The 24832-nt window shown below is 38.2% G+C and overlaps 1 protein-coding gene across 2 annotated transcripts in view; it reads left to right on the forward strand.

Annotated features, from left to right (window-relative positions):
• The first annotated feature begins 10715 nt into the window (after positions 1-10715).
• Positions 10716-24832, forward strand: part of SLC7A6 (solute carrier family 7 member 6) — a 28622-nt gene continuing 14505 nt past the window's right edge. Inside the window, exons 1-5 of one of the 2 annotated variants that reach the window (XM_062499852.1) lie at positions 10716-11127; positions 16041-16604; positions 19885-20010; positions 21768-21912; positions 24421-24544. In XM_062499852.1, the coding sequence (XP_062355836.1) occupies positions 16082-16604; positions 19885-20010; positions 21768-21912; positions 24421-24544 (918 nt within the window). In that variant the 5' untranslated portion in view covers positions 10716-11127; positions 16041-16081. The remainder of the gene's footprint in view (positions 11128-16040; positions 16605-19884; positions 20011-21767; positions 21913-24420; positions 24545-24832) is intronic. The other variant, XM_062499853.1, reaches the window with a different exon arrangement.

The raw sequence follows: 24832 nt of genomic DNA on the forward strand, positions 1-24832 counted from the left end.
AATAATTTCATTTAGTTGTTCTGCGGGACACTTTATACTGCCGTGAAAGGTGTGTTGGCCAGCAGGCTATGCCAATTTTTTGCTATTTAAATTTTTTAAAGGAATGGTAAGTAGGCAGATGCTTATTTTTCTGATGTATTGAAATAAAATTTTCTTCTTGACACTGGTTGCTATCAGCTATCTTTTGCTGATTTGCAAAAAAGATCACTGTCCCTTGCCCTTTGTCCTAACTACACCTTGCTTTTATCTGAGATGGGATAGTTTCTGCAGTGTAAGAATGTCTGTACTAGAATTTGTTTGAAGTTGATTTGTGGAAAATTAATCTGAGGAACTGGAATGAAATGTTTAAGAGAATAGTCCTTCCAGTAGAGAGCAAGGTAAACAAAGCTATAAATACCATTCAAAAGTCATTACCAGTGCCTGTTAAAAACAGTTCCAGAGAACATCAGAGGAAGATAACAAGTCATAGTCATAAAATACTAATCTACAAATTTTCAAAAAATGCATTAATGGACTGCTAACACATACAGAATAATTTTATGACACATAAGTAGTCCAAAATGGACAAAAAGCACTAATGAAATCATACAAAACCTCACGGGTTCTTATTTTAATGTTTAAAGTCTGAATTCTACATAAGCTTGTAAGATTTTCATGCTTTCCCAGGTTTAGTCACTTAAGCATCACATGTGAAGATTTGTAAGGAAGGTTAAGTGCATAAATACTTGTGGGCCTGGTATATTAGGGAAGGACCCAAACATCATGAAAACTTAGAACATTTCAATTTCTTTATTGCTATTTATTGATTTCAGAGCTATACAGCTATTAACTATGCTCTCCTCCAGTAACAAATATCTTCAGGATTGCTCGGGGCTCTTATGCCTCAGGAAATCTTGCCTTGCACTATACTCTCTTAACTGAGCACATGGTCGACTTGACAGATGGTATGTCAGCTGAGTTAAACAAAACTCCTGGATTTTGAAGCTAAGTCCACCATAAATTAAACTACCTGACAAGGTCTGAAAAGGGCATATTTAATGATTCATTTGGGTTACATTAAATTCAGCTCAGATGCAAGAACATATTAATTGTAAGCATTTTACTTAACCCCCAAAAATGGTAGATCAGAAGATTAGACATACTATTTCCAGCTCTTGTGCTGATATGATTTGTGATCAGTATTTTATTTTCTGCCTTTATTTTCTTTGCTAAGAATATGTGCCAACTAATATTACAGAAATCTGTAGCCTCAAACTGCCATTTTCCCTGGGCTTTAAGAATGACCTTTCTTCTTTCAGAGAAGACAGGCATCAGTTAAAGAACTTCTGGACTCCTTCAACAAGGATGAATTAAATGCCAGTAATTTAGAATAAGAACTTACCCCTTAAAATGTGGTAACATGCCGAAGTATCTCAACACTTACATCCAACCGCTGTACTTGAACTTTCCACAAAGCAAAAGCAATGTTCATGCAAGCAGAAACCACGCCTGAATTTCACCCATTGAAAAGGGTGTACTGGCTGTACTCCAGAAAGTTCTGTACAGTTAGTTCTTTCTTTACATACCAAGAAGAAGCTGCCATATTCATTAACAGAATGACTATTAACATTAAATTTGTTGTCCTTTGGCCAAAAAGGGCTCAAAGTTTTTTTCATTTCATTAGAATGCCACCTGGTGGGGGAAAAACTGAGAAAAGTGACTAAGGAATGCACCTGGAAAATATAAAAAACCCCACTTGTATGAGACTTTTGACCTTGTAACAAATGCAAAATATGTTCCTGAGAAAGTTGCCTTTGTGCTGCTTCCACGTGACAGGCTCACACAAGAACAGGGAACTGGAAGGAGAGCACGATAAGGTGAGTGTTTGCCATGTTCACCTGCGTGTGCAAGGTGCCAAAGGAACCTTTGCTTGCCATTCCCTGCAGGCAGTGTTTTAGCAGAACAGTGCTTAGCTCTAAGCATGGACTGAGGAGAACCCGGAAGAGAGGAAAGCTGATAAGCAGTGAGGACACCTCGTGTTAGGGATAAGCTGATAAAATTGTGAGTGTTTGGTCTAGCAAACAGGAGATGAAGGGCACACGAAAGAGGCTGGAGCAGAGGCACTGAACGTGCAGTGAGGAAACAGAGTACCTGGTCTGTTCTTGTGCTTTGTCATTCTGAACTGCCTTTCAAGCAGAGCCTTAATAAAGATTAAAAGGCCGTCATGAAGACAGGCTTCTTCCACATAACCAGAGAAATTAGCAATATTCACAGAACTTTCTTTTGCCTGATCAAGGGTTCTTTAGTTGACAAAATTAATGCAAACAATGGTGATTTATTAAATCTTTTCCCTCTGCCTGTTCACTTTATTTATGCAAGCTGTAAACATTCATAGTTATTTAAGGGAAAAATTAACGTGGTTTTGCTTGGAGCTAAATAACATGGATATTCATAACTGCCCTGTAACTCAATCACTCTTCTACTAACACCTACTTGTGAAGTCACGGGGCTTGTAGCAAGTCAGGTGTCACGACAATGGAATAGAGATAACTTGAATTAAAGAGCCCTGGAGATTCTTTCCACCCTTTACAGTATTGCTATGAATTCTTAACAGAAAATAAGGCTCTCCTACAGTTTTGCTTCTCAGCAGATAATGGTTGGTCATGTTCTCTCAAATACAACGCAAATGTTTCCATTTTTATAAAAATGCGATCTTTATCAAGCAAGATTTATGTCCATTAAATGTTTGCTGAGAGAGTGTCTTCACATTTATGTATTTCCTTCCCTCTGTTCACATGAAAACACAGGAACAGTGAAAAAGAACCCCTTATGACGTATGATAAAATGCAAATGAAATGACAGAAAAAAAATTAGGTTGTTACTTGCTCTGAACAGGCATGACCTCACACAGAAATCCGATTGTTTTTCTAATAAACTGCACGTCATGGACAGGTTTAATTAAGCACTATAAGACTAGAAGATTTACAACCAAATAAATATTTCAACTCAGAGAGTCTTTCTGCAAAACAAGGCATTGCTCTGCTCTCCTCCCTTCTGCTCTGACTCCTGCAGAGCTGGTTCAAATGCAGTCTGGCAACTCTGGCTAAAACCTTTTCTCTCCACTGCAATCGATCATATGCTGGTATTCAAACCTGCAGATTTATTTGTCTAAAGAAAACTCTCACTTAGGTAGAGAATTCATTAAATATGTAAAAGAGGAGAGATTTGGATGCTGTTTTATATTATGTCTTTTAAAACTAACATTTAATTTTCTGTAAGATATATAATAGCATTTTAATTCCTCAGCTGTTGCATTTTTGTGTGTTTAGTAAGAATGTTTTCCTGTATTCCATTTACTAGCATATCAATATAGCAATTTAATTAATTCTTAAAATCAGACAAGCATTTAGAATGAAAAGACCTTTGAGATTAATAAGTCTAACTGTAAACCTAACACTGCCAAGTCCACTGCATTCTTAGCTAGTCTGAGACTATATTAGCTTAAATCTTATGGTAACTGTCAGCTTCTTCACCCAAATTAGACGCCATCAGTGAAAGCTGTCATTTTTTGTTCAGTGGTCTTTATGTCCATCTTCAGTAGCAAGAGAAGGAGGCCAGGCCTCTCCTGCTTGTAACAGTGCCAATTAACTCTACCAGTTCCTGTGCACAGACACAGCTGCAGAGGGAAAGGTGCACTCCACATCTGAGACTTCAAGATATGCTTGGGCATGTAGACAGGGCTTTTCTTGTTTGTTTTTACAGCTGGCTACTTATCACAGATGTTTTTCTTGGACAAAGGAAGCCTTTTTAAGGAACAAAATAAAAGGCAACTATCAGGATTTGCCAGCTGTAATTTTACAGTATGCTATACATTGGATTTAACTCCAGCAGCATGCAATGTAGCTGCCTCCCGATTGTTTCAGTACAACCACCTAATCTAAATCTTTAGGTTTTTGTTTTATGACACAACCTCATGGTTAGCTACAATGTATGTCATTCTACCACAGAATAATCCAAAATAACAATTTTCCCAATAATACAACACTTCAGTAATAAAATATGTCCTTTTTAGTAAGGACAAATACAGAGTTGTTCATGTAGTGTGACACTAAGCAACCTACATGACCAAGTGACCTACGTGTGGGATGAGGACACTTGCAGGACTCCAACTATAACATTTGTTGCACAAGATGACACTGATGACCCATCTTAACAAATAACTTGGCCATCTCCTATAGTTTCAACATAAGCTGAGGTATTCCACATTTTCCCATACTAGTGACACTGAAGTAAAAATAACTCCCTGACCTCCACAGTGTAATATGAGACACAAGGTTTAGTTTCCTTTATCCTCCTGCCTAAGCTCTAACACTAAAGCCCAACTGTTTGCTCTCACTTCACTAAGTCTTCCAGACTTGTGTAAAAGTAAAGACAATAATGTCACCAATAAGTGATCATGTGTCATTAAATCAATGTTACTGGTGTTCAGAATGTTCATAGCCTGTGCTATTTCAACCAAGAAAAAAACAGTACTAAAAAACCTAGCAATAAACTTTAACAAAAGTAAATACTTTCTTCTGGAACTAGAGTATACCTGTAAGTGTCTGAAGCACAGCTTTCAGTGATTTCAAAAGTTTGATTTATGGCACTTCACAGTATGTGACTGGGAAGCTGAAAAGGCTTTTCATAGTTCTGGGGATCTTGCATAACTTGGGAAACTCTTGGTAGTTCTTAATTAGTCCACTAAAATCTGCTCTGTGGGACACTGTACACACCAAGTGATCAAGAGCCAAGTGGGGAACAAAGGAGCAAAGTGCAAAACACTCACTCAAAATAGCCTGCTGAGAAATGATTTCTGAAAAGTTAGCAAAGTCAACCATCATTTTAATTTTAGGGCTGGATGCCTTCTAATAACAGCAAAGAAAATAGATTTGAAATGGTAACAACTGTGCTGGCAGACAAAAGACTAAACCCATTAATAGGTCTATCCTATTTACTGCAAAGGCAAATGGACTGGCAATAAATCCCTACTCTTAAGGACTCTTTTGGCATAGAGATATTTTACATCTCAATTCTTAAGATGTACTTTTAAATAGTGAGACATCCTGAAAATCTTCCTCATGGAATGTATCGTCTTGGGCAAGAACTTCAGTGAAAACTTCAAAGTTGTTCTGATTTTATATTTGTGAAAAAACATGGTTTTCTTTCTTTTACAAGGCTTTCGAATTAGAACTTATTTATCACTCTTACCAATGTACACGAGTCTGTTCCCCTTAGAGGCAAAATCTATGAGATCAACATGCATTGGCATATTTGATTAGCACACACTGTGTAAAATCCATACAGAAAAGTCTTTGAAATTATGTTTTGGAAAACTTTACTTTTAAAGGCAACCTAAATTTGGAACAAATACAACTACAGAATCCCCCAGAAGTCTGAAAGTTTAAGGAATAAAGTCTATCCTTACTACTGTCCATCCAACAACTGTTCCTACACTGTATTGTGTTCTTATAAGTTCTCTAAATAAAATAGCAGAGAATTTTTATTAAAGGTCCAAGTTTATTTGTATTGTACAAGTGATTCTGGGTTATTCAGTAGTTAAGAGAAAAGTAACAGGAGTACACTAAAAGCAAAGATGGAAGAGTGGGATGAGCACCAATGGGGTTGTACTGTAACATGCTGCATTCAAAATGACTCTGTTTAGGAACATCTGGTTGTATTTAAATGGCAAAGTTTGAACTCAGCATGATAATACAAACAAAATGATGACATTGGCTTCAGCCTCTAGTAACCAGCTGCTTGCAAAAAGAGTGTCAATGTAACTACTGCTGAGTATGACCAGAGTCTTCTACCATTCCATAGTCCTGCTTTTAATGAGAGAGAGGGAGAGAGAGGTACCACAAGTATATCAACAAAGGACTGACAATAATACAGGGGAATCTACAACAGGAAGGAACTTTACTGTTTTGAAGAAAGTCTGAGCAGTAGTATTAGAGGGCCAGAGTTGCTTAAGATAGAAGAACAACCCAACCCAACCCAACAGATGTCTTTAAACTGTCTCATCCAGAAGAAATTTATTTAAATGCTGTTGAACTGGTTGCAAACATTATAACTAAGGACTTCATATTCTTCAAGCATAGTATCCTAATTTAGAATCTGAAACAAGAAAAAATACTTATTCTTAAGATGCTATTTTTTACAGCTACAAATCCTCCTTAGGTTTTTTTTTTATACATAATCACTTTTAATAGCTTTCAAAATAGACATGCACAAAGAGCATTATCTTTAAAAATCCTTGCAGTGTTATAACACTTGTGAACAATGACTCTAACTCCCATGTCGTTTACAGGAAAATGAAGACTGTGATTCATTCACTCTCATGAATAAAAAGCCAGATGCTCACGAGATTAATTCAACATAGATAAGACAATTTGTATAATCAAAGGGAAGGGTCTCAAAGCTGAATGATTTAGTTATCTAAAACATTAAGTCAAAACATCTGTTTTAAAACAAGTATATGTACAAGGGACTATTTTTTCCAAATAAACCCCCAAAATTTACCAGGAAAAACTTGATGTACTGAACATTCCCTTTGTAAGCAAGAAGATTACGAGATGAGCAAGAGAAATGTAAAATGAAAATATAAAGTTTTAAAAAATATGTAAAATATATAAATTTATATACATTTTATATACATTTATATAAACATTTTATTTAAAATTTCTATTTTATAAATTAAAATATAAAGTGACATTAATCAAAACAGTGATAAAAGAGTCCTGGGACCTTGAAGTTTACCTGAAGATAGGGATATTTTTGCTGCTGTTTCTTTGCCCTCCTAGCAAAGGTAGCATTTAAAAACTTCTCCATGTTTTAGAAGATATCTATTCACACTTCTGCTTTGCAGCATTGACAGCACTGAACAAAAACAGCTTGCAATAACGTGCAACAAAAATATGTGTAAGCAAATACTAAATCTTGGTGAGAGTAGATAGGGCAGTGAAAAGAAAAAGGTACCTGAAAGGCAACAGAACCAGATAGGACAAATAAAATTAAAAGATGGGACATCAAAGCTTATTTTACAGTCCGTTTTTTAAAAAAACAGTACAGATAAGCTAAGTTTTCCATAAAAGAAGGACTAATGTTAATCTTCAGAGTATTTAAATAACTGCAGTTGGACAAGATAGAGACAGTTTCTGTTCCTTAAAGGGATATTTTCTACTTCCTCCTCCTCTGCTCCTAGCTTACTCCACATTTGTACTTTTGTGATTATGATAGTTAAAAAACAACCTTCATAAAAGTATTGTTTTCTGCCAGCTTAGTGGGCAGAATTTCCTTACAGAGGGGGCTGGGCAAGTGCCAGTGCCAGAAATGCGGAAGGCTACTGGAGGAGGAAGAGGAGGAGGAGGAGGAGTAGGAGGAGGAGACTCTGCAGCTAGGAGCAGGGGAAGGTAAATATAGAAGCCTAAATTTAGACCATTTCCTATTGGTGGTTGTAGTCACTTGAAATCTGTAAGTCACACACTGCTTCAACCACCTACCATAGAAATTTGTATGATGGAAAGATGAAGGTAAAAAGAAAGGGCAAAGGATCAGTGAATTTGTTTTTGTAAGCAGTCATTCAGCTTTAACCAAAGAAAAGAAACAGGTGCACTTACATTTATTTTTTAACTGATTCTGTTTCCTGAAATACATGGTTGATGCTGTGTTTGTTGTTTGAAATTATGAAGGTTGAAAAACTACTAAAAAATAACCTCTGCTTTTAAGTACTTATAAAAATTGTCATTTGCTGGGATCTGGCTAAACTCTCAGATTTACTGTCCTGAATAATTTCATGACACTTGTGAATCACTCCTGTGTCCACAGAATGTACATTTCAAAACAAACATCAAAGTGGCCCCAGGACTCACTCTGTGTGGCAGAGTATCAGAAGGAACCAGCATAAACCATCAAACACATGGCTGGAAGCAGTATTTCCATTGTAAGTTCCAAGCTGCAATGAGTACTACCTACATTTACACAGCACCCCTTCAGTGCTGACCCTTAAGGAGCTCAGTGCATGCTCATTCTTCCATTAATTAAGTGCATGAACAACACATTCTTGGGGGACTTATGCTGTAAGGATATGCTTAAACTCACCAGAATGAACTTGTGAACAAGCACAAAGCTGATGTATAAGGTTCCAAATTCACTTAGATTCAATAGCAATTTTTTACCTTGGTTTTGCCATGTTCTAAAACCATTTAATGAGTACTGCGTGGATTTGGTTTCCCCTAATCTGATGCTATTTCAATTTGGTTTGTTCAGAAGTATTTAATCAGTTTATTCTTCAAGCTTTTTGGGTTGAATTACATTTTCTAAGATGTATCTAAATGGCAATATTAGTCAGACACAAAAAAGCAGGTAAGGCAAAACTCACAGACTTAACCAAACCTCATCTGACTTTGTTGTCATTAGCTGAAGGAGATAAGATCTTAACTTGATTAAATTAGTATCAGATAAAACCCTAGTGGAAACAAAACCTTTTTTAGTTGTTTTTGTCTGCTAGGACTTAGAGAATACACACTTCTGTATAAACATAACTTACCAGTGGCCATTTATGGAGCATCAGGGAAGAACCATACAAGTTATGGAATCTGTAACAAGAGAAGAAATAAAGGAGTCCAGACTTACATTTCATTTCCATAGTAAAATGGAAAAAGTCATTCATAAAATATGAACCTTACCAAAATGAACAAAAATACCTATCTGGATGGTTAGTCTGAGGTTTGCTTCTGCTTACTTGCAAACATTTCAGAAACATTGTCTAGCCTTATGATCTCTCATACCAATATCTACAGTGTTTTAAGTCCTCATAATTCAGGTGGCAAACTTCTATTTTGAAACCCTCAAATGGGCACTTTTTTCTAATAAATATTTTTCAAAGTTCTAAAGTAAAATGTCATTCTCTGTACTTCCAGTATATGTCTAATTATTTGTTTCCTATGCCTTGTTAGTTGTCATCTATTTCTTGTTCCTTAAGGCAATTTTATAATTAGCTCACATTTCACGAGTCCATTTTTTTGAGGAGTGAATGCTATCTACAGTAGATTCAGTCATGAGAGAGTTTAAAATGCAGTCTAGCAACAACTGAAATCAGCTGCATCTTTTACATTCACACTCAATCCACTTTTTGATTAACGTGTGAGACGACTGTTGCAAATGCCCATCTACCTGAAAATCCTGGACTACAGAACACAGGGCACCAGCACATTTGCAAATGGCTAAACAGTATTACCATCTAATGACTGCTTTCTGGTTCATATTATCTTTGTAACAACAATCAGTTTCATATTGTAAGGATTTGATTATATTCTGGGGATGTCATCTATGTTTTTATCTTCTGTCACTGCTGTGTAAGTGGCTTAAAAACAAAGAAGTCGCCTATCTGGGCTGTTAAGCTCCAGACTGATTTTGTTTGCTGCTTTGCAACACTGTCAGTAGCTTTAGCAGGTAACAGATTTAGTATAGTTTGTGTTTGACAAAAGCCAAACAGAGTTGAGACAAACATAATTAAAGAGCTGAGATGATCAGGCTCCTGCAAATGAGTTTGTTTTGCTATAGTGCTTTATTAGTTCAGAAATAAAGTCTAATGTAATTACCTTCTTCACGTGCACTTAAAAAGCCAACTATATATATATATATATATATATATATATTCTTAATTAATTTTTATCCAAACACAATATAATGAATATCTGGAGATACAGATGAATGCAGCAGTTGCTTGGTAGCCTGATTGTCTCTGTGACAACGAAGGAAAACAACTCCTTGATAAAACACACAACCCTTGAGAGAGGAAGTAGAATGGAAATCAGAACTGTAAGCTGTGTGGCAATAGAATTAGACTCCACTATTGCATTTACTAGCACATTTATGGGTATTACAGTGCACAGTTTGCCTTTCCCTCTTCTTTTATGGCCTTATAATTTTTATTTGCCCCTAAGATTTTTACCCTTTTGTAAAACTTCACCTCTGACTTATCTGTATCAGATGGTAGGTAGATAATAACCTTGGACCAGGGAAGGGGGGAGTAATTAAATTGTTTAGAGTGAGATATCCTGTCTCCTGCGCCCTGTTGTCTTTCCAGGCACTGACCTTCCCTTTGCCTCGCAGGGAGCAGCAAAAAGGCAATGAAAGAACATTAAGAGGGGGCTGCAGCGTGGGGTTCATTGGCTTTGACAGGTTAAAACTGTTCATCTGCTAGAGGAAGACAAGAAAGCTTTCATTACATCCCAGACAGATCTGCTGAATGGCCAATTCCTTTCTATTATACTCGGGCACCATGGGGCACTTTTAATCACGATTCTGGTCAGTCCATTACATGTATTTTAACGGGGCCAAATTTCGGGTGCAGCTATGCTGGCTGGAACACACCAATGGTACCGTTTTATTTTCGTTTCCGTATCTGCTATGATCGGCGCATAGGACCTATGCAGTAGAAACCCAAAATATCACCAGATTTTAGCGTTTCCGCCCTCTCGGGCCCCTCAGTCTCGAACCTGAGGGTCTTCCAGGTGCTAACTCATGCGGCTGTAACTTTGTGAAGCGTCCGCCGGGGTTTCGCGAGAGCTCCGTGTACCCGAGGCCCTGAGGGAGCGCGGGGTGAGGGCAGGGCCCCCAGGCCGGGCTGAGGAAGGCGCCGTGCCCTTCCCGGGCTGGGAAAGAGCCGTACCGTCAGCCTAGGGCTCTTCTCCATCCTGTCCTCCCGGGAAAAGAGGAGGCTGCTGGTTCCCCGCTCCGACTGCGGCGGGGGAGGCGATCGCGGCTCCTCTCACCCACCGGTAGCGGAGGGGCCGACGCGAACTCCGCGGGGCAGGGGGGAGCTCCGGCCCTGCGAACACCGCCCTGCGCACCAGCGGGTGCCGGAGAGTCCCGGGCAACCCCTGCGGAGACGGTGAGTTCCTTCGGCTTCCCCCTCGGGGCGACCACGCGGCAGGTACCGAGGAGGGCACGGACGCGGTGACGGAGGCGGCGACGGAGGCGGCGATGCCGGCTCGGGGGGGCGGGGCGGAGGGGCCGCCATCGCTCGTCGGTGGCAACGGGCGGGGAGCATCCGAGACAGCTCCGCGGAGCGGAGGTAACGCGATTCCGGCCGGCGCAGCCCGGGTGAGGTTTTGGCTTCTTTCCCCGCTTTCCTTCTGCTGCCTTCACCTTGAGGGAACGCGGGCAGGGAGCGGCCTCAGTGCAGGGACTGCCGGCGGCAGCGCCTGCCCTGCAGAGCATCTGGGGCGGCGGCTTTGGCGACCCGGGCTGCTGCAAGTGTGCGGTAGTGGCAAGATAAATGCCGGGTGTGTTTCTGTGTTGTCTCTAAAGGGCGCCCCGACTCTGACAGCCCCCGTCTGAGGCGGGTGCCTGCAGCTGCCTTCTTCCCGGGGCTGTCCAGAAGGCTTGAAAATCTGTGTGATCCTCGCTTGTTTTATAAGGAGAAAGAGGGTCACTGCCGCTTGTGGGGAGCGGCCTCTGAGAGTAGAAAAGACAGTTCTGCAGATGATCCCCCTCTCCTGCGGCGGGACCCCCTCAGGGGCTCCGGCCGGCGGCGACAGCCCTGGCGTCATGCTTATGGCGACTCCAGGGTGGTTTTGGGAAGCCGCGTGTTCCTGTAGTGCTTTTTGGTGGTGAGTGCAGGTCATTATGACTGCTCTGCTAGCGAGCTGTGACAGGGCACTGAAGTGGGTTTAGCGAGACCCTCGGGCCAGCACACCTTTGCTTGCTGGTGTTCAGTGATTTTGATTGTTTTATGTGTTTTTAAGTAAAGCATTTTAGCTATTATCTGATCAGGTGCCACCTAAAGAGTACACATGGGTGTAGCGTGTGCCTTTTGGCATAATTTTCCCCCCTTTTCAGAGGTTTCTGCTTTTCTGCCCCAGCATGAAAACTAAGGTGAAATACTTTAGCAAACTGTTGTTCCTTCTGTCTTTACCTGGGGCTTGTATAAATTTCACCAGACGTTTCTCTCACTGCAGCAGCTTCATGCACTCCCAGCCTAAATCAAGACTGATCAAAGAGTTTACTTCTGCTTTTTCCTTGCAAATATGACAATAATGAAATAATACGAAAATGTCTTACTACCATCCTGATAAAACATCGAGTTAAAAACTGTCATAGTAACTTCTCTGTCATACTTTTTTACTTGATAAACATACCTTGTCCTTTTTAAAAAAAAACAAAAAAAAACGGATGCTACAACCAATTCAATTTGATCAAAAGTTTGTTGGTAGGATGTTTTCTTTATTGTGCTGAAGGTGGTGTGTTTGTATATGCAGGAACAAAAGAACTGGCTGAACAGATCAGATCTTTACATTGGGAATTGTTTTTGTTGTGCAGGCTTCCTGTCTGTTAAGCGTATGTATGGTAGGGGAGTGATTCTTCTCTCACCAGAAAAACATATCCTAGACAAGCTGTAAGCCTTTCCCATGTAAATATTCAGACTATGAGGAGCCTAAATATATACATTGCAATGAATAAGTATTTCTGAGGCTCACGGCCTTTGCTCTGTTGGTGCCCAACTCCCTGGAGACTTTGATGCTGTTTGCCTGTGTAGAGCAATCCTGAATCTTGCTCATAGGGCCAATCACTGTGTTCAGAAATTGGAGTCTTTCATGGTGTATGTGAATAGCCAAAGTGGGTATGTAAAGCTGTGCTACAATGAAGGTTGTTTTATGCAGTCAAGAACTAAGGAAGACAGAATCAAGAACACCAGAAATCTTTGCTAATGAGCAGGCATTGTATAAAAGCACAGCAAACACAGTAAGCTTTTAGCAGTTTGGTACTTCACCTTGGTCATAAATCACTTGCAGGTTCATCCCAGGTCGAGCAACTGGCGACTGTTCTGCTCAGTGGGAGAAAGGGGATCTTGGCAGATGGTTCCTCTTTCCCTCCCCTTCAAGAAGGGCCACCCTGTAATGCAGTATTGGTACATTGCTAATTGCATGTTAACCTTCATCAGCTCCTCTGCTACCTCGTTGCAGTACGATAGGCCTTACCAGAAGATATATTTTTGAGGAAAGGGTGAAATGATCCTAGCTTCAGGTCACTGTCCTGGTTTCTTAACATATCTTTCTATATCAATAGCAAAGTCATTTCAGTAAAATAAAAGAAATCTACATATATCAGCAAAAAGATTCCTCACAGCTGCAGTGATCAGCAAAAAAAGAGTTGAAGACACTGTTGCACAAGAGTGAGCGATGAGGAAATCCACATGTTGGTTAGCTTGTGTGAAGGCAGAGCCCTGCATCAGCCATAGCACTCGTGTGGCTGGGAAGGTCGTCAGTAACAGAACTGTATGGAGCTGCAGTCATGTGCTGCTAACTGAGGTGGAGGCACCTGAAAGGTGACTGAGTCGCAGGTAATTAAATGCCCCTCTGAAATCCAGACCATGATGTACATCATGGTTACTCTTCATTCAAAACTGGCTCTGCGTTAACACACCAGATTTGATGTGATTTGAATTACTCAGTTGACTTCAGTCATCAAAATGCATGAGTATTCCAAGTAATGTGTGAATGCTTCTGATCAATTTATACTTTGGAAGGTGTTCAGGAGGAAATGGGCATGATGATTAGGATATTAAAGTTAGAAATCATAAAGCTGTGCAGTGAGCACCAAAACAGCGTTTTACATCTGTGGTCTGTTAACATATTTATGCAGTTTTTTCCTTTTGCTGGTAAGGGCTGAAAATGAACGTGGCACATTTTCAAATGGCAGTTGGATGTCATAATAATAGCTGTAGTATTCTTGTTTCTTCCGCTGACATTTGTTCAGGGTGAATTGCCTTCTGAAAAACATTTGCAACTAGTGTCCTGTCCTGAGTTCTTTTCATGGAAATGAAAATACTCAGAGTTGAATTATATTTTTATGGGTCACAAGTGTTCTTTTAAATCCTCTTCTTACAGCCAAATTAGTAATGAAAACATCTGGTTTGATTATTTGTTCTGCTGTTTTGCAGAGCTTTCTGATGATTGCATCATATTTATAATTGATTAATGATTGTATGCAATTGCAGATAATAACTTCCTCTTGTAAAGCAAACAAATAATGCTGTGAATTTTTAGAGCACATGTATTTTTGGAGACTTAGCTCTACTACACCACTAACGGAAAGTCAGGTGGTAAGTATTGCAAATTAATTTGGCACAAGATGGAAGAATAAATAGCAAGAGAAGCAGGTAAAAACTGATGCAATAAATTTACTTTGCTTTTCCTTTGCAGTTTTGCTGACCTTCATCTGTAGAAACTGTGGGGATGCCTCTCTTCTAATTAATTTAATTTTGTTGGAGGTGCCTCATTAAACAAGACAAAATGGCATTGATTAATTTCTGGAAGTTTGAAAAATGTTTGTCTAATTATGAGTGTGAAATTTGATGTATTCTGATGAATTGTGATACTAAATGTTGACTCATATAAATGTGTATTTAGTGTATATAAAATGTGTATTTAGTAATTAAACATCTTTAAAGTGTTTCTTTGGAGTGTTGAGGGGAAAACAAGCCAGAAAGCATCTAACTAAACAGATTGAGGATCTTGCTTCCCATTATTTAAAAGAACACTCTAAAGTGTCAAAAGATTCATGACTTGGAGGTGAATGATGTAATATTTTTCAATAAAATTGTTTACTCAATTTCAGTAGAGGTTATTTTTTAAATTGATTGAAAATAGTTATATAATTTTCACATCTTCATTCTAGTTCAGGGGTTTCAGGTCAGATTTTCTGTGCTTTAGTGTACAGGCGTTGGCTTTATGATAAAGGAGGAGTATTCTCTCTAGAAAGGTGTGCCTGCAAGAGCTTGTATGTTCATATGTTACTAAATGCACATGTAGTTTGGGTGACTGCATGTAGACCTTTCAAAATTCCCATATTCAGGTTTTTTGTTCTCTCAGTTGACAAGTTTATTTTTGCAGTTAGAAAACTTTTCATAAAATTAATGTTACCTCCAAAAAAGCACAAAATCCAACCCACACTAGGTTAGCTGCTTTATTCTAATTGACCCAGGTTTTCAGGTTTTTTTTCTATTCTATAGTAAATGGTTGAAGTATATGCTAAAGGTTTAATTGGGGGCAGGGCAAATGAATAGTCATGAAATCAATTCTGATAGATATCTAGGGCCTATTCTTTATGCAACTGATAAGATAGTAATCTTAAACTTGTGTAAAATGGTTTCTGCTGGGTCTTACTTAGAATTATCAACGTCTTCTTGAGCTAAGAGATTTTATTAGCAGTAAGTTGCTTTCAGAGGGCATGGGAGCATTTTCTGGAGACTTCAGAAGAAGGTGGCTCTTACCCAGTCAGTTCTGAAGCAGAGGAAAAACGTTAATTTCTGTGTCCTTAGATACTGTTAAATACAACGGCTAATGGAGGAATTTGGAGTGAAACTACTATGAGTTTTTATGTACAGTCAGTGCTTCTAGATAACTGAGTAAGGAGGCAGTGAGATCTGGAAACAGTTCTGGGGAGGGAGCAAATTGTGGTGTCAGAAGTCAAGGATTGGCTCAAGGGCATTGTGGAGTGAGTACCTCTGCCTATGGCCCTTAGCCAGAGCCCTCTGTGCATTGATAACATGTTACTAGATCACTCATAAATTACCTGTGTAAGCACAGTAAGTGGATTGCTATTTTTAGTATTGCAATATATCTGTGTTCATGCTTGGACTTCCATCTTGGTCTTGTGGTGCTTCCTATCTAAAACATCTCACTGTCCTTCTTTCTGTTCTTCTGGTCTTCTCAAGATAGGGTTCCTTTAATTCTGTCCTTCCTATAGTTTTGTTAATTTGTTTTCCTAATGGTAGAATTTCCTCTATCATCCTAAGTCAAATAGGTATTTGTCTCATGGTTTGTCTGTGTTGGTTCTACTGTTTAACTGTGCATGAATTTATGTTTAAAAAAGCCAGACGTGAAGCAGCAAAAGGAAATATCTTAATTTATACTTGTAAATCATGGGGTAAAAAGGTGGAAAGAAGATTTTGCAAGAAAGGCCTCGGGTAAAAAAAATTTATAATGATTTTAGCTGTCTATATTTTGTTTTAGATTGTGATTTGGAGTCGTGGAGAATTCACAGTCTTTCCACAATGGCAGAAAGGACAGATTTTACAAAATCACAAATTTCACTGGCTGAATACAGCCCCGTCAGTAAATCAGAAAGGACAGATCAAAGTGAAAAGAAGGCTGGAGACCAAAATACATTGCAGCTGAAGAAAGAAATATCTTTAATAAATGGGATAAGCCTTATAGTAGGCAACATGATTGGTTCAGGTATCTTTGTCTCTCCCAAAGGAGTTCTCATCTACAGCAAGTCTTATGGATTGTCTTTAATAATTTGGGCAATTGGAGGGATATTTTCAGTCTTTGGAGCTCTCTGCTATGCTGAACTTGGAACCACTATTACAAAGTCAGGAGCCAGCTATGCATATATCTTGGAGTCTTTTGGGAGCTTCATTGCTTTTATTCGTTTGTGGACCTCGCTCCTAATTGTTGAACCAACTAGTCAGGCAATCATTGCCATCACCTTTGCTAACTACCTAGTTCAGCCTTTCTTCCCTACTTGTGACCCTCCATATGTGGCTTGTCGTCTCTTAGCAGCTGCTTGTGAATGTAAGTATTTCTTGAAATTTACTACGGTAAGTTTTTATCCAGGGTATGTTTTATTAAAACATCCTACCCATGCTCAGAGTTGTTGCATACTGGATCTGCAATGGTTTGAGTTACAGTGGGGAAAAGAACAATTCCAGCACATCAGTAACTTGCAGGTGTTCAGTCAGTGAACGACCATTTTCTCATTTGGAAGCAGAAAAAGGTATTGAATTCTTCCAAGCTTACTTACCTGGCAAAAATGGGTGTTAAAACTGTTTTCCCTTGAGAGAGGTATTTTAAATCAAACCTCAGGATACCCTTGGTGTGCTCTCAAGAGCTATTACAGAATGTCTCTTATGCTATAAATTCTGGTGTAATTTGGTTTGCAGTAATTTCTCAGTGATTACATGGTTCTGTTACTACTCTGATTTCAAAAAATAGGTTATGAAGATTGCAGCTTGCCCTTCCATTTTTATTATTTGTTACTGTTGTGAAAGCGTTAACATCCTGGTTGAGGTCGAGGTAGTGGGAAAAATAATGAGAAGCTTTGTTTTATTAGTTCTGTTCCCTGCTTCCTTCCAAATGAGTGAAGGGCCTGTAATGTCATGTTCACATTCCTTAAACAGATATTGTCCCAAGGTATCTTGGCACAAATTCGAGTGTGGGAGGGTCTGCTCTTCCATTTAAGGTATGCCCTCACTCTGAGGGCAGTTAGCCCTTACAAAAAGGAGTTCATTAAAAAGCAAGAAATTAAGACAAAGTGATTAAATTCAAATTATTATATAGTACATATAGAAAACCACTGTGATGTCCTCTACATTTGCTGTTAATAAAGAGGATTTAGCACCTCTTTTTTTAGTGGAGGCACATGACAGCAGGATCACTCTCAGGCAGGTGGAACAATTTAACAGTCTCTTTTATGGTTTAAATGCTTGTTCTGCCCTGCTGTAAGTGTCAGTGCTAGGACTCACCCCTGCTCTACAGCTTAATTTAGCTGTTCAGGCTTAGACTTCTCCCTGTCCTGGCACAGCCGATGTTGTTTGTCACATCCCTAGCTCTCGATGTGATTAGTCCCTTCATAATGAAGCTGCTGGGAGTGAGTGGAAGTCTGCACACTGGTTAGGTACAGATTGTGTGTGACACTGGGTGGGTTTGTTGTGGAGTTTACTTTTAGATTTTTTTGTTGGGTTTTTTTAAATTTTAGTAATAGCAATGCTAGAGCCTGTGTGAGAACAGTTTTTGTGTTTGTATAGAGCATTACTTTGACAGTCATTTTGACAGTGGGGTGTCATCTGGTGATACAGAACTAAACTTGACAGTTCTTAGAAACTTTAAGTGACTAAACAATAATTAAGTTGAAGAAAACAGTTTTTTGGGTTTTTTTAGCAAAAGAAAGAGAGATGTGGCTTATTCAGAATATTGATTATCTTTCTTTTTTTTTTTCCTTATAAGGTATCAGAGTATCATTTCATCTGAAGTAGAGACCAAGCCCCAACTCACTAATAATAATTAATCCCAAAGAAAGTTGCTTTTAAAAATACTGCTGAAATAAATCCATCGAGCAAATACTCCAGTCACTAAAACTGAAGAGCAGAGACTGAGCAGAGCTGCTTTTTTTTCCTGAGGGCTCTTCGGGAGCTGCAGCAGTCCTGACTTTTGTAATTTGATACAACTGAGGTTTTTTTTTCTCCCTCATCTTGCCATGCTCTCTTGAACCTCATCCATCTTGTCCAGACTGTCTAACATACTAGTGCCATACTTGTCTGATCATTATTACCTTTCTTTTGTTATCTTTTAAAAGTTACAGTTTTCAATTTGGTAGCTGTACTAAGGTAATTTTTATCTCAATAGTATCACGGTATTCTTGGATTATGGGAAAGGAAATAATATATCACATATTTTTCTTTAATATTTATTTACTGCTACCTTTCTCCTGAAACAAACAAGTTTAGTTTTTATTCATACGCATATTTAAAATATGCAATACAAGAAAATTCTGTAGAGATAAAAAGTACAGTAGTATATCAACACTTTTTCACTAGCTAGAGAGAAAACTGAGGGAATTACTGTTTCCAGTACAGAAGTTTCAATAATACAATGATAATTTGGCTAAGAAAAATATGTACCAAATTAGGACTTTGTTAAATAAAGAGTACTGAAGATACTGAACCCTATTCAGTATACAGCCCTTGAGTTCAGGCAGACGTTGTCTGGCTCTCCACTTCAGAGAAAGGTAATGAATGCAAAAGCAAAGTGTTGAGAGTCATGAGAACTGTCTTGGGGAGCTTGATCATGTGAGTGAGTTTAGTCAGCAACTGCAAAATATTTGTGAGAGCTGAAAGTCTCATTACAAGTTTCATTGCAATATTGTGAAATAGGTCTAATTTATTTTGGGATAGAGGACTAAATACACTCAGAATACCCATTACTTCCTACCAGTTTGTAAAAATGCAGGCTACGCTGTATCAGCTGTAAGGCATATGCTCTTTAGAACCACAGAATGGTTTAGCTTGGAAGGGACCTTGAAGATATCTTGTGCCAACCCCCTGCCATGGGCAGGGACACCTCCCACTATCACAGATTGCTCCAAGCCCCATCCAACCTGGCCTTGAACACTTGTAGGAATGGGACACCCCCAGAGTCTCTGGGCAACCCGTGCCAGTGCTTTGTGACCCTCACATGGAAGAATTCATTATGACACCTGATCTAATCTAATCTACCTTCTTTCCGGTTAAAGCCATTACCCCTTGTCCTCTCAGTACATGCCCTTGTAAAATCAATATGTTCTCTCTTCATAATATAGTACAGCAGAACTGGAAAAGAGTATTGAATCAGCTGTAACCATACTTGGCATTGCAGCTACTCCATGGATATTGAACTCTGCCTCAACCTAACAATGAAGCATGAAAAAACCTTCTCACTCTCTTAATATGTTTGCCCAAAGGAATTTCTAGATAATCTTTCATTTATTAGAACAATATTGAAATGAATTATTTCATGTAGCAGTTTCTTTAGTTTCAGGGTAGTTGCAGAGTACAGCTGAGGAGAGGTAACATTAGAAAACTGGGTATGTAACCAGAGAACAGGAAGGTCTTTCCTTCTGTCAATGAAACTGTTTAAAACATCTGTTTCCTGCTGTTTTTTTGGAACAAAACCAGTGTGTTTTCAGTACCTGTTTAACCTAAGTATTGGTATAACAAGTAAGTGCATATTTAGATTACAATTAAAAGCTTTGAAAAGCGAGTTAAACTGGGCATTGTTCAAATAGTCTTGTAATTTTTCTTTTTTCTTCCTTCCCTAGGTCTTTTAACATTTATAAATTGTGCCTATGTTAAGTGGGGCACACGTGTGCAGGATGTATTTACTTATGCTAAAGTTGCTGCTCTTATTGCTATCATCATCGCAGGACTTGTTGAAATATTCCAGGGTAAGATTGTAAAATTAAAGCAAAGATTTGTGTTTATCAATAAAATGGTGTGACTGATCTAAAGAATGAAAACTACCTCTCTGTGTTTTATGAAATGTATAATACAGCCACCTTGAAAATACCAGTGTTAGGAATTATCATGAAACAATGTCACAAGATATCCATGGTATCTCAGTTGACTTTGAACTTGGTAAGAGAAGGTAATTGATTGCTCAGCAATGTTGTGTTATTTACAGCCTGTAGTACAGAATTAAAAAGGAAGTGAAAACAGCAATACACAGACAGCAAAACACAGTGGGAGTGCTGAACGTTATTACAAATTTCTCTAAGGAACATGCTACTTTACAGTGAGATCAGTTTAATTTTTTTTAACAAGATGAATCTGCAGTCTGAACTTAAAGCACAAAGGTGCTAAGAATATGTAGGTAGATTTGTGAATCTACAGCTCTGTTTTTGCTCAAAGCCTGAGATCTGTTACAGCTGTTGAGAATTAGAAAGTGTGTGTTGGGCATTGTGCCTTCAATTTAAGAGAAATTCTGAACTTAGTTTTGTTCTTGGCCCTTCCTTTGGGAAGAATTTGTTGGTGTGTTAGGTTAAGAAAATGATCCTTCTTTCAAAGCTGCCGTAAACATCTGTCTTTTCCTGGCAATGTGAACAATTTATGCCCTTTGCTCTAAGTAGTTATTGTTGAAAGTTTATGAGCAAGATAATTACTGTGAACCAATCAAGAATATGCATATGTGAGCACCAGGTTTAATCCTTAGCACATCTGCCCATCCCTTGCATCATAGATACCAAGCTTGTTCACATCTTCATTTCCTGGACGTTGTCTCTTTTTCTGTTCCTAACTCAGCAGTTACTCCACCTGTATCTGTGCCAAGGGAATAGCAACATCTGATTGGGATAAAAAGTAGAGAAGAGAGATAAATAAAGGTATTTTAGGGGCCTCAAATATTACAGTTCTAATGGAATCTAAACACTTTAGTATACATAGTGTAGGACGTGTTTTGGAGTACACAGTAACTTGCCTTTCTGTTTTTGGTGGGGTTTTTTGTGTGTTTATATGTGTGTGTATATATATATATATAGTCTGAATATATAAATTGTGATTGATGAATTTGTCTTGACTTGCTTGAAGTCAAAAGATGGCACAAGTTTTCACAGGTACTGGTCCAAAAAATATACATACACTTTTAGCTTGTGAAAATTTTTTCTTAACCGTAATACTTTATTCTCTGTTAATTTTTCTCAGTTTTCTATTTTTAGTAGCAAAACCTTAAACATCCATGTAGGTGTTTATGTGGAGTTTTCTTGTCATGGTTATATAAAGTAATTTGTAATCTTTGTTTTCTGCATAGGCTAAATGTTAGAAAATTTAAAAGGATATAGGAGAATAGAGAGGGTTATTTTCTAAATATGTAGGTTATAAACCCCCACACCTAACCTGAGTATTATTGTTGCCAATTGTTTATAGCTTAGTGAACTTCTTGTTCCTGAATTTCTTGTGCCACCGTGGACAAACCAGGTGTTCAGTTGTAGAACAATATCATGAACAGTCAATAATTTTTAGTGGTTTTTAATGCCATCCTTATTTTCATGGCTAACACATGGAGTAGAATTGGAAAAAAGGTCTTAATAAGCAGATTTGAAGGAATTAGGGTTTCTGAAGTATTTTTGTAGTTGTCACATTGCCACATGGTAAAATATTACTTACTGTATTTTATTACCCTGTCCTTCATTGCATCTTTTCCACACAGGACATACATGGTACTTTAAGAACTCTTTTGCGGGATCCTCCTCTGATATTGGAGAAATCTCCCTTGCATTATATTCTGCCTTGTTTTCTTACTCTGGCTGGGACACGCTCAATTATGTCACAGAAGAAATCAAAAACCCAGAAAGGTAAATTATTTGAGCTTTCTACATGCTGATGGTTACTGAGTTGCTTTGTGCTTTGTTCCAAAGTTGGTTTGTGGCTGTTCTTGACTAATAAATTCTGAGCTTACACAAAAATGAGTAGAACTGCTCTGCTGGTGAGGCTGTGGATGGCCACTAGCAAAGAGTTACTAGACTCCATTAAAATTGAAAAAGAAATTAAGACATAAGAACAAATAAGTGTAGATGATTACAGGATGCTGTATTCAGTGCTAGATAAGCTTTCAGTTCAAGATCTTGGTACTATTTATTTTAATAGGTGTCAATGTTACAGTTGAAAAGGTAACTAAACATGTGTTTACCTGTGCATTCTGATTTCATATTTAAGAATATTAATATTTTCCGTGAATTTATGCTCTGAAAGTGTGACTGACTAATCTTGCCCAGTTGTGAGTCCGTAAGCAGACACCTTTATGTTAGAAGAGAATCCCCTTTGATAATTTTTCCATCCTATTATAAGCAACAGCTCAGATTGCTATAGCTGAATGATAAAGAATGAATGAGATTTTTTTTTAGTTCTCTCAACTGATTCTAACTGTTGCTGTTTATCCCTTCTATGTTGGATGTTGAGTTTTATGCTGAGCGTTTATCTAACCAGAAAATTTATCTATTAAAAAAAAGTGGATAAGTATTTTAACTCTTAAAAAACCTAGCTATTTTTAGTTAGATTGAATTCTGGATTAATAGTTTGTTTCTTTAAATCCTCTTGCAAAGATTTGATACCCATATTCAGAAGACATACATTTTGTATTTTTATCAATAATTTGGTCCTTCAAATCATGTTTTTTTTTCTGCTGAAAAGCTTCTTTTTTGAGTATTGTTGCAATGCCTTTTCTTCTTTTTAAAATTAGTATAGCATTCTCTGTTATCAGTTTGATAGCTCTTCTATTAGATGTTTTGAAAAACAATTTTTCTCACAGGATATTTAGCTGATGAAAAATTCTTCATAATCATTTGCTCTAGATAGGTGTCAGCACCTCATACAAGCTTCATTCTTGGTAGAATGGTGGCTAGTAAAGTGAACTTCAAATTTCAGCTTTCTGCATTGACAGTTCATGGGAATAATGAGGTATTCCAGACTTCTGCAAAATTACTACAAGAATTACATATTGTTCACGTTCACTTGGTTGGTAGTGCCTTCATGCTTGTCCACCCAAAAGTTGCAATCCACAAATTATGTTTGACATCGTCCCTTGGCATTAATCTTGGATGATGCAAAGTCCTTAAAATGCTATTTCAGATTTTTGTTACACTATGTAATATTTCTGAAATAAATTCACATAGTTTTTTGCTTCTTTTTCTTCTCTGTGCTGGGATTCACATGTCTCTTACTGTGAGTGTGCAACCTGAAAGAAGAGTCAGAACTCCCAGTTACTAATTTACTGATTTATTATGGAGGACTGTGGGGTATGTTTGTTTTTCTGCTTCCATGGCAGCAGACAGAAACAGCTGGACTTCTGGGCCTCAGGAAGTTTTTTGAGGAAACTTTCAAACTTTAGTCAGACTGATAATTTGTACGCTTTGGAGTTTTGTTTTTTGAAGGTTTATTTGTTGTTGTTATTGAAAACAACGTTCATAGCAAATGCACATCAATGTCACCCTGCTGTGTTTGATTTCAAACTGGGCAAATGTGAGAGTAACACTCTCAGTTCTGCTTCCCCTTTTGAAACATTTGAATATTCCTGTAAGGTTTGAGGAAAGAATAAGGCTGAGAAAAACCAAAGCCTAACATAAGTCTTTTTCTGCTCTATAGTTTCTTTCTGTGGAGTTGCATGCTCAGGCCTGTGAGTTTATCTCACAGTTAACTCTTATCTGCTCACATCTAAAGGTTAGCAGTATTTTCCTGTTACTCTGGACTTTTTTTTGTATAGCACACCATGTGCTGGAGCTCATAGCTGTTCAGCAGTTTTAGATCTGCATCTCTGTTGTGCAGCCCAGTTAAGTTTGTTCTCTGCAGTGGTGAGTGCACACGAGAACAGGGGTTTGGTTTAATAAATCTCTCTGCATCGGTTCCTGAAGTAAGTGCTGTAAGGACAGTCCCATTCCCCAGGGAGAAGGAGTACAATACCTCGGAGCTCTGCCTCTTTGGGTTCTTATTGTGGTGATTAACGTGGACATTAGGAAATAATTTAAAACATGTAAGTTTGAAGGCTGTAACTACAGATCTTGAAACCTTGAAGTTAGAGAATTTGAAGAGCAGCTGCAGAGAATCCTTTTTACACATAATTTAAGCTTTACATTACTATAAAAATCAAATTTTTTTCCAGTCTTCTATATTAGAATTTCTAGTTATAAAAGAATCCAAACTCTGATTCCAGAGATACCTCTTTTTGAAATCTTTATGCTGGCTTTATTACTTTGTATCTACTGTAAATGATACAAATAAATAACTTTAATCTGTTACTAATGGAATTTTTCTTTTACTGCAGTTGTGGGTTTTGGAGTTTTGTTTTTTTTTTTTTTTTTGTCTTACAGGAACTTGCCCCTGGCTATTGCAGTGTCTATGCCAATTGTGACTATTATCTATATTATGACTAATGTAGCTTACTACACGGTGCTGGATGCTCAGGCTGTTCTCTCTAGTGATGCTGTGGCAGTGGTAAGTTGACCAGTGGTTACAAATGAGTGTTTGAGATGGCTTAAAATATCATTGGTAAGGGTATGAGCAAAAACCAGACTCAGTACTAAGCAACAGCACACTAAGTTCATTGGCAAGATTCATTCTACTACTTACAGGGTAGTTAAGGCACACCAAGGAAAAACAAGCGACAAAACCAAATACAATCCAGATAATCAAAACAAATAAACTGAGAACTATCCAGGTGTGTGTGGGTGGGGGTGTGTGTGTGTGTGTGTGTGTGTGTGTGTGTGTGTGTGTGTGAAGAAA

The sequence above is a fragment of the Cinclus cinclus genome, chromosome 11 (genome assembly GCF_963662255.1).
Source record: "Cinclus cinclus chromosome 11, bCinCin1.1, whole genome shotgun sequence".
Taxonomy (NCBI): Eukaryota; Metazoa; Chordata; class Aves; order Passeriformes; family Cinclidae; genus Cinclus; species Cinclus cinclus.